Genomic DNA, 9,803 nt, shown 5'->3' with positions numbered 1-9,803 from the left:
CCGTCCCCTTCTGGCCCAGCCGGTCCCTTCCTCTTCTCCGTGCGCTGCCGCCCAGTGCCCTTCCGGGGACCGAGTGCAGCCGGGAAACTGCTCCGGGGCCAGCGACGGCGGATACAGCGGGGCTGGGTCGGCAAGGGCTGCTAGGCCGAGAAGGGCTGCTGTCCCCGCGGAGGGGACGCACGTCCTGCAGGGGTGTCCCTGAGAGGAGAGGTGGGAGCCCGGCGCTCCCCGCCCTCGGGAGGGAGGATAGGATAGGGTACTGCAGGGCTGGGTTGTGGGGTCCTTCCCTGCCGGGGTATTCTTCGCGTCGGACGCGGCCCGTCCGTTTCGTAGCTGTTGCCTAGAAACTGGCTTTCCCTTTTTCCCTGCCGGGGTATTCTTCGCGTCGGACGCGGCCCGTCCGTTTCGTAGCTGTTGCCTAGAAACTGGCTTCCCTGTGGGGGCAGCGGGGGCTATTGTCTGTTTGCGGTTTTAGGGCTGCATTAAATATCTTTAAAAGGCCCTTTAGCCTAAGCATAGGCTGTTAAAAATGTGTTTGTTACCGTGCTAACTTCCTACCTCAGCGTTTTCTGAGCGTCAATGGATCAAGTGAAAAGAGCTTGGATTTTTTTTTTCTAGCTTATCCTATGAAGAGATATAAGCATTGATCATGCCAGGCCTATAGGGACATTTTGCTGATTAAACTTTTATTTGGAAGATACGGTCTTCTTGAGGAGACTTTCTTTCAGGGGAACCTTTTCTCTGCAACCTTTTCCGGTTGTTTCTGAAGTAAAACGAGGGTGTCTGCTACAGTGAAGCTGGACAAAATGTTGACAGTTCTTTATTTTATTTGTACATGTTTGTATTTTATAATTGTATTTGTATCATGTAAGGGGTTTTTTGGGTTTTGGTGGGGTTTTTTTTTTGGTTGGTTGGTTTTTTGCATTAAGGTATTGGTTTTTATCTTTCGTTTTGGCACAATGACACCAATTTCAGGTCCTGGGCACTAACATACACGAGTAGCATGTGTTGGCTACCTGGGCTTCCCTGGGAGTTACTGGACTATGCAGTGTTTAATTCACATGTACAGATCCACAATATGCATGTTTGTGGCAAGGCAGGGGTCAGAACTAGTTTAACATCAGAGATAAAATTTGGGTTCTTTCCCAGCCTATATGCACGACTGTCTTCATTGCTCCATTTTTGTTAACTTCTGAATATAAACCCACCTGTGATTGTTAAAACCAGTGTGGATCCTCAGAAGGCAGTGGAAGGAATGCTGACACAGGCCTGCTGTAGGCATTTTGGCCTCTACTTGATTTGCTCCCTTGTTCAAATGACGTGGTGATTTATAAGTGCCAATGTTGTCACCAGTGCAGAGGTGAGAGCAGGAAGAAGAGATGCTAACATGAATACAGTTTGTTTCATAACTTTAATGGGACTTACAAATGTCACCTGTTACTATTTTTATGAGATGTTCTAACTGGAGTTAACAAGAAACAAAGCCCTTGCTTTCCTTTTAAAGTCAGTTTTAGTGAAAATAAGCTTAGAGCTGCACCATCTTTCTTTTGTTAGGTAGCTTTATAGAATGCAGAGGGAAGCCCAGCAGTTTCTAAGTATCTTCTTTGACATTAGTGTGACATTAGTTGTATGCAGTTCTTAGTTTGGATGGAGGCCTTCTGAAATGAAGAGAAATCTGGAGACATTACAGCCCATCAGATAAGATAGATCACTGTAAAATCATAGTAAGTGCACAGTGTAACTATTTCTCATTTTTTCTTCTGCTTCTAGATCCTACCAAAGTTAAATGATGGATACATACACTAAAGAAAGAAAATCACCCTTGGGTGTTTGATGTTCATATTTGTGTGAAAGAATCTAGGATGTTCCAAGAAAATACATCAGACAATTGCTTAAATATAACAAAATCTACTGAAGATGGTGCTTTCCAAAAAAGTGGCCATAGTGCAAGAATCCTTAGCCCAGAAGAAGCTGAGAAACTGGCAAAAGATCGAGTTTTAGTGTCAGAGTTCAAACAACTAAAACTAGAGAAAGAGGCACAGAAGAACTGGGATTTATTTTACAAAAGAAACAGCACCAACTTCTTCAAAGACAGACATTGGACAACAAGAGAGTTTGAAGAGTTAAAAGGATGTCGGGAGGTGAGATCTATGCACTTCCTCCATAAAAGATGGGATTGATTGCTTCCAAACAATTTAATAATACTTAGAACAAAGCCATTAGGATAAGAGTTGTCACATGTTAAGTTTGCAGTGCCTTTTGTAGTTTTCTCTTAATATCAAAGATACCTCCTCAGAATCAGATGCATCAGTTCGGTTTCAGTTTATAATTGACCCATACTGGATACAAAGAACAAAATCTGGAATGTTGTGTGCTAAATAGGCAATTTCTTTTGCCGTGATGTGAGATCACAGATGCAAGTTGGTGCACTTCAGAACACTACTTTAAAGAAAAGCATCCAGAATTACAAGCTAGCTGCAAAACAGTTAAGGGGAATAGCCAGGTGTAGCTGGTGTTCATTATAGCTCAGTGAAGTACAAGACAGAAATGGTACAACAATCTGTTGGTTACTTAAAGGCTAGATGGCTAAAGAAAGACATTAATATATTCTAAAAAGGTTCGTAATGTTGCAGAAATCAAGATTTCTGTTTTGCATTGTCAGATTATCAAATGGATGCCTACTTTGGTTTTTGAATCAATGGTAATTAAAATTGATTATAGCTTGTAAAATGTTGGTTGAGCAGTGTCTCTGCTTATATCATGAGGAAAACAAAAATGATGTGCTTTCCTTTGGTTTTATTTCTCCCCAGTTTGCAGATCAGAAACTGATCATTCTGGAAGCAGGCTGTGGGGTTGGGAACTGCTTGTTTCCACTCTTAGAAGAAGATCCGAATATTTTTGCATATGCCTGTGATTTTTCTCCTAGAGCTGTTGAGTTTGTGAAGGTTGGTGTGGTATTTGGAACTTCTTTTAGAGTGTCTTTATAAGCTTCTGAAATTGCACATACCTGGAATGACAGACTTCTCTTGCCTGCCTTTTTGTAAAAAGGGTGAAATAGCTTGTGCAAAAAAATGGAGACAGCCTTTTCAGTGGAGCTCTGATGCAAGAAGCCAAATCATTGCTCAAGACCTAGTTTTTTGGCATCAAATTGTAGCATTATGGTAATGCACATATATTGCTTGAAGGATTTGCAAAGACTATGTTTTTTGGGAGAACTACAATGTCTTTGCTGACTCTGCAGTACAAGCAAAATTTGTTTGTGGTGGAAGCTTGCCCTTGATATTGTGGGGCTATGAAAGTTACTGTTAAGGAAATTCGTAGTCTGATTAGAATTAGGTATGTTTATACTTATTCATAGGTAGGTGGTACTCCAGTCCGAAGTTAAGTTTTCCAGCAAGGCTAGTGGGGACTTTGAGTTTTAAAAGTCCCCTTGTTTATTAAGTTTGTAATCACAAGTAAATTTCAATGTATCTGTTATGTGAAATCATTCTCTTGTGGCACATTTGTGAGTAAGAACCACAAGACACGTACTGCATGTCTCATGGGAAGGATAGGAAGAAATACGTGTAGCAAACAGGAGAGGAGAGCTGCTCCCTGAATTGCCACAGCTGCACTGCAAAATTAGGTTGGGCTGAGTGTGTACCCTGGGCTTTGGATGACTTAGTGTGGTATCTGCCTCCACAACTCTTGCTGAAGTTCTTTCCTGTCAAGACCAGGTTTCCTTTTAACCAGCAAAATCGTGGGTTAGAGCAGCCCAGCTGCAGGTTACGTGACATGAGCTGTTTACAGTCTACTTGTGGCTCAAGAACTGTACTTTGATCACTTTGTATTACTAAAATTATTTTAGTAATATTTATGTATTGTTAAGAGTAGAAGCAGCAGTAAAACAGAAGTGTTGTTTTCTGAGTTGCCTTAACACGTGTTCCTTCTCAAGTTCCTGAGAACAGACTATTCTACTAGTTGTGGTTTCACTACTAGAGTAGGCAGCAAAGGATTGCTGATTGTGTTAGTCACTTGTTGGAAGTGAACGTCCTTTTGCCACCATGTTTGGTGTCGCTTTACTGACTAGTTTCTTTTTTTTGGGGGGCTACTGACAAGTTTACTTTTTTTTGCAAGAACAAACGCTGCTCATTTTCCCTGAAACTGTACTCTTTTCACTTCCCTAGAAAAATACCTTATACAGTACTGAAAGATGTAAAGTGTTCCAGTGTGATCTTACCAAAGATGATCTTCTAAAAAATATACCAGCAGATTCTGTGGATGTTGTCACACTCATATTTGTGCTTTCTGCCATTCATCCCGATAAAATGCATCTTGTCTTGAAGAACATTTACAAGGTAAAACCAGCTGATCTTACAGCCTTTAGAGCACTTTCCCTCTTTTTAGCTTGAAAGTACATTTTTCTTCTGAGAAAATAACCCCTCTTATAGTGATGATCTTTAATACTTAATATTTAATGGATGTATTTAGTTAGTTCACCTAGTATATGGGACTAAAAGATGTTTTACAAGGGTTTTTTTCTTCTCTTGGTATTGTGAAGTTTGCATTCTGGTCTAATGTGTGCCATCCACATAACAAAAATATTTTGCCTGTGGCTTGGGCTCCTAGGTTGTATGCTACAAATAACGTTTATAGGTTGCAGAAATGTCTGTGTTGATAAGGTGTGACAGTGAACCAAAACTGACTTCCAGAAGATTCAGTGACTTGCAGTTATTGTTCTTATTAAACACACTTAATCTGTGGTGATTTAGAAGTGGGGTGCTCAGAAATCAACATTAATCTAGAGAGACTCATCTCCCTGGGCTGCCTTTGTGAGTCAGTAGGCCAGCATAGGCCCATCCAGAGGGTGGTTTAAACAACCTGAATTGTGATTGTTCTCATTTTCCCTGAGATGTCATATATTGACTGTAGAGGGAAATAGTCAACATATTTTTTGTTTATACATATGCATGTATTTGAGGGGTTATATTATCAGCTACCCTGCTTGGTTCGAAAAGGGATTTTTTGGTATCTCTCCAGATGTTTTCCAAAGTCAGGATTGGTTCTTAGTTCATGCACATGAAAAGGCCAATTATTGTTTTCTCTCTGGAGATGCCTGGCTCATTTAACTGGCTTGTAGGTTTCTGCACAAATTTGCAAGTGGCAAGTACTCCTTTTTTCCTCTAACAAATACAGCTAGTGTTTGATGAGGTAAAAAAGTTGCATGCATCAAATGTGTAAAGTCAGCATGGACAATGACCATGTATTTCTACATATTGAAACTCTTTATGGCTTTAGTTCTTTACTAAAGAGCAATCAAAAAAACCCCAAACCTGCAACCCATTTTCCTAAATTGATCCTTTTTTATTTCTTATTATATTGCAACATTTTTCCTTCTCACATGAAAAAAGAGATGTAGTATTTTAAATTTTATTGTTAATCATTAAGTAAAATCAGGTCCTAGACTGTATACTACCCAACAAAGAAAATGCCCTGTTAGGACTTAATTTTTTATTGTTATACTGTATATTTTCTTCATTCTTCTGTGTTTCAAGAGCATTGCAAAAAGCTTATTTAGCAGATCAGCACCTGAACAAATATCTTTAAACTGTAGTCTACTGTTCATAAGGAAATGTATTTAAGAGCGGACAGTGCAGTTTATATGCAACTTTTTTGTTGCACAGGAAGTGAATTCAGTATATATGTCACTTTGTATTGAATGTGTTAGGATACCTTGTCTTAGTTATATGTGTGTGTGTCTGTATATGTATACAAGTACATATATATATGTGTATATATATATGGCTAAATTCATTTATCTTATTAAAGCATATATGAATTATATGACAGGTATTAAAACCAGGCAAGTGTGTTTTGTTCAGAGACTATGGACTATATGATCATGCAATGCTCAGGTTTAAATCTGGCAGCAAACTTGGAGAAAACTTTTATGTTAGACAAGATGGGACAAGATCATATTTTTTTACTGAAGGTAAGATATGCTGTATAGTGCTTTGTTTTCTGTGAATCTTCTGTTTAAACTTGCTTCAGGGAGTTGCCAATATGTCCATGGAAGTTTTGTTTACACAGACGAACTGTTAAATCGTGGTGTATTTCACTTGCCGTCCTTTTTGGGAAGAAGAGGTTATCTAGACTGGCAGGACTTTTTGGAGCAGTTTCTTGCTTAACAAACTTTTTGCGTGTGCTTTAATGCATTAAAGCTTTTTGTATGTGCTATAATGTGCCAAGAGAAGCAGTTTCCGAATTTGCAGAATTCCATTCGGATTTGTTATCTCAGGGAAGAAGACCAATGTTCAGTAACAGAACTGACCATCTTCAAGAAGCAACTAAGCAATTATCTTAGCATTGTTTTTTTGCAAGGCTATTCCTGGTGTGTAAGATGAGATCTACTAAAGAAGTCGATGACTTCTAAAGCAGAACCATGACTACAGCACTGAGAAGCTTGTGCACAAATCCTGCTGAGATAGCACTGATTAGCTGTGGTCACTCTGTCTTCTGTTTTCTGTTGGTTGGTTTGTTTTTTAGTGTAGATGATGCAAAACCATTTCCATGTGATACAGTATTTAAACAGGTTTTCCTTCAGAGCTCATAGTGATTTAGAAAGGAAGGGAATAATTGCAGTTTGCTGGTGGGGAATTTGAAGCACAGAGACATGAAGGAATTTGCATAAAGTCTCACAATGAGTTGGGCTTATAGCTTGTCTTCTGACTCCCAGTTCCTCATGCTAAACTTCAGTGACTTCCCCTGATCAATTATAGGACGTAGTGTAGTAAGAGCCATGTGTTTATTTCTGTGGGGCTCTTTGTTCTTCTTCTAAAGTAAAATACAGGCACTGAAGAGACTGATTTGGAGTGAAGTAAATGTTATTCATATTTTATGACACAAAGTGTTACCTAATTGCTCCTGATATATAAAACCCATTAACCTTATCTGAACTTTCTCTATTCTCTTATAGAGAATGATGAAATCTAAGATAGTGCTGTGCAACAGCTTCACTGAAGCATTTCTAGAACTACTATGTATTAAGTGATTTTTAGTTCTGTTTAAACAATTAGCTTTTACAAAGAGAATTGATGCTGAAGGGAACAAATAAGAGACTGACCTAGCTGTGGAATTTTAAATCACATTTTTATAGTGTGTTAGAATTGTTTCTGAATGAGAAATTGCTTGCTAGTATGCATGCTTGCTTTGGGGAAAGAATTGAGGTAAGGAGAAGAAAGAAGAAGGAAGGAGGAAAGAGAATTTGTCTTACATTGTTCATGTTAGCAATTGTTTTGCTTTGGGCTGGTCTGTGACTGTCTTGTGGACCACCTCTGCTCCCATTTTTAATCATTATGATCTCATTCGTGTCACTAATTTTCATATAAATATTGCTTAATGCTTGAGAATTCTTTTGTTACTGGAAACATGACTCCCATCATTTCTGTACAGTTTTCAACCCATGCTATTTTTCATTTGTTTAGCACTACACTGGTACACCAAGTAATTGCTGCCTGGGATGATTTGAATAATGCTTGTTTATTAATATGCCTTGTCTCGGATAATACTGAACTTCTTCCATGGGGAAAAAAAATCCATTCTTCCGCTGTTTGAAGTGTTATTAAATTTGTAGATGAAGGCATGGATATAATTTTGTGTTATGGAATATATGCAATTTCCTCACAATGAGATTTTAATGGATCCACAATTAAGTGCTGTTTGTTTATATTTCATCTACTTTACATGGACACCCTATTTACAGCCAGTGCATGTGTCTTCATGTGTCTTAGGTTGATGAAAGCCTGCACTACCACCAGTTTTGCAAGCTGCTTTGCTTGGGTTGATGTTTCTAAGGGAGATCTATACTGATTTTTATTCAGCAGTCTGCCTGCATAGAACAGCTTGAAGTCTGAAGGCCCACCTGATTTTCATGCTGTAACACATAAGAACATGTGCTTATATAAATGCTGACTAGTGTTTTAAAAATAGCTTAAACATAATATTTCATCTTATTTTTTTAAATTCTTTTCCAGAGTTCTTGTCTCAGCTTTTCAAGGCTGAGGGATATGAGCAAGTGGTCAATGAATATGTGCAACGAGAAACTGTCAATAGGAAGGAAGACTTGCGTGTTCCAAGAGTTTTTCTTCAAAGCAAATTTCAAAAGCCTTTCAGTAAGGCACAAGTTCTTGCTGATTAGCAACAACATTGCTTGTTTGAAATGGAAGCTGGCACATAGATTTTCCTTATGTGTGCTCATCTTTCTGGTAAACCAGAAATGACTGCATCAAGTACTTCTTGTTGGTTTAAATCCTCAGACATGAAATAGGAATGCTATTTCTAATTGAAATTTAAGATGGTTTAGTGATGCAGGCAACCTGTTCAGTATCTGTATTCCTGCTTGTAAAGTAAATCCTGTGCAGCATTGGCAGAGGATCAGATAGAGCACACTAAACATGATTAATTTTAAGCACTAGTTTTCATTAGTTATTGTAATTGTTATTTCCATTTTTATTAAAAAAAAAATTTAAATATGTATCCTGTGTTTCCTATCACTTTACAAGGATTTTGTGGCCTTTTAAAGTTACAGTATTTCATCTGCTTTCAGTACTTGCAGGACTTTGGAGTATAATGTCTCAGATACAGGAATGAAACTCACTGAGTGGTATAATGTAAGCTGCTTTGATATTTTAATGATGGTATCTTTTTAATGTGCTCAGCATTTAGATATGTAATGCTTATATCCTAAATAAGATCCTAATTTATCTGATTTTGTGCTTAACAAAAGTTGTTAGAGGATTAGGTTGTCTTTATCCCTAATTAATTCCAGACATTCTTCGTTTGATGAGCAGAAATAGTTGAAGTTTTGCAGGTCAGTTTCCCATTTGAAACAGATATTGGTGAATCAGAAGTATTGACTTTTATATCAAGGGTAGTCAGCCACTTCTTTCATCAACAGAGGTCTTCTTTTCCATCACTCACAGGGAAAGTGTTGGTCTTTGCTGTTCCTATTGCTAAAACCACTATATTGACACTATTGCTCATAGCCTGCCACAGATTTAACTGCTTGAAGGAACTTCTTCCTTTCCCTTCAACAGCCTTCATGCTTTACACTGGTGGGTGATACAATCACAAAGCCATGTCTGGATCTTTAACCTGCATTTTGAACAGCTGCTCTGCAGCAGAGGAAGCTCAGAAGTATCCAGTCACTTATGCAATGGGCTGTGCTGATCTTGTGTAATGACCCAAGTTGCAACAAGGGAAATTGCAGTGAAATACTAAGGGGTTTTTGGGTTTTTCGTTTGGTTGGTTGGGTTTTTTTAATAATTTTTTTTGTGTGTAAGGGGAGGTCAGACACTGGGACAGGGCCCAGAGAGATCATAGAACCTTTGTCTTTGGAAAGGCTCGGAAATAGACTGAGAAAGGCCTTGAGCAACCTGTCAGGGTGGCCCTATTCTGAGTAGGGATTTCATCTCTTGCAGTATGTATTAATATATGATTGACTCAGGCTGTCATTCCACTGGACTTGTATGTTGCTGATGTGGACCAAAAGTGAGTATTTTGCCTCTGTTGATGACAAACTAGCCACAGGATGTGATGGGGTTTTTTTTTCAGCACTCCTAACACTGGCAGCATAATGCATGAAGGGAAAGAAGTAATAACTTTTCCAGCATAAAGCCTAATGTTACAAAGTTAACCAGGGTTGTTGGGGATTTTGGTTTTTTTGTTGTTTTGTTTTTTTTTCTTGTTTGGGTTTTTTTTTAACGAATTTGAACTGCCAGAGGTCTTATTCAGTTGATATGTTTATAAAGAAATCTGCAGCAGAT

General features: G+C 38.5%; 1 protein-coding gene across 2 annotated transcripts; it reads left to right on the top strand.

Moving 5' to 3' along the window:
• Window positions 1–1,770: 1,770 nt before the first annotated feature.
• Window positions 1,771–8,415, top strand: METTL6 (methyltransferase like 6). Of its 2 annotated transcripts, XM_010023556.1 has the most exons (5): window positions 1,771–2,141; window positions 2,811–2,945; window positions 4,167–4,337; window positions 5,830–5,971; window positions 8,013–8,415. In XM_010023556.1, the coding sequence occupies exons 1-5, from the start codon at window positions 1,863–1,865 to the stop codon at window positions 8,174–8,176; spliced, it is 891 nt and encodes a 296-aa protein (XP_010021858.1). In that variant the 5' UTR covers window positions 1,771–1,862; the 3' UTR covers window positions 8,177–8,415. The 2 variants fall into 2 exon arrangements, with proteins under 2 accessions (XP_010021858.1, XP_010021859.1); XM_010023557.1 differs by lacking the exon at window positions 2,811–2,945.
• Window positions 8,416–9,803: the final 1,388 nt, after the last annotated feature.

The sequence above is a fragment of the Nestor notabilis genome, unplaced genomic scaffold (genome assembly GCF_000696875.1).
Source record: "Nestor notabilis isolate BGI_N333 unplaced genomic scaffold, ASM69687v1 scaffold11431, whole genome shotgun sequence".
NCBI classification, from domain to species: Eukaryota; Metazoa; Chordata; class Aves; order Psittaciformes; family Psittacidae; genus Nestor; species Nestor notabilis.
The sequence above is the reverse complement of the archived record's forward strand: the minus strand, read 5'-3'. Positions and strand labels throughout refer to the sequence as shown.

Bases quoted from the DNA above. Each gene is read 5' to 3' on its own strand.
- METTL6 (XM_010023556.1), top strand. From the start codon at position 1,863: ATGTTCCAAGAAAATACATCAGACAATTGCTTAAATATAACAAAATCT. The intron at 4,338-5,829 runs GTAAAACCAGCT...ATTATATGACAG, and splicing joins TCTTGAAGAACATTTACAAG to GTATTAAAACCAGGCAAGTG. The intron at 5,972-8,012 runs GTAAGATATGCT...ATTCTTTTCCAG, and splicing joins ATCATATTTTTTTACTGAAG to AGTTCTTGTCTCAGCTTTTC.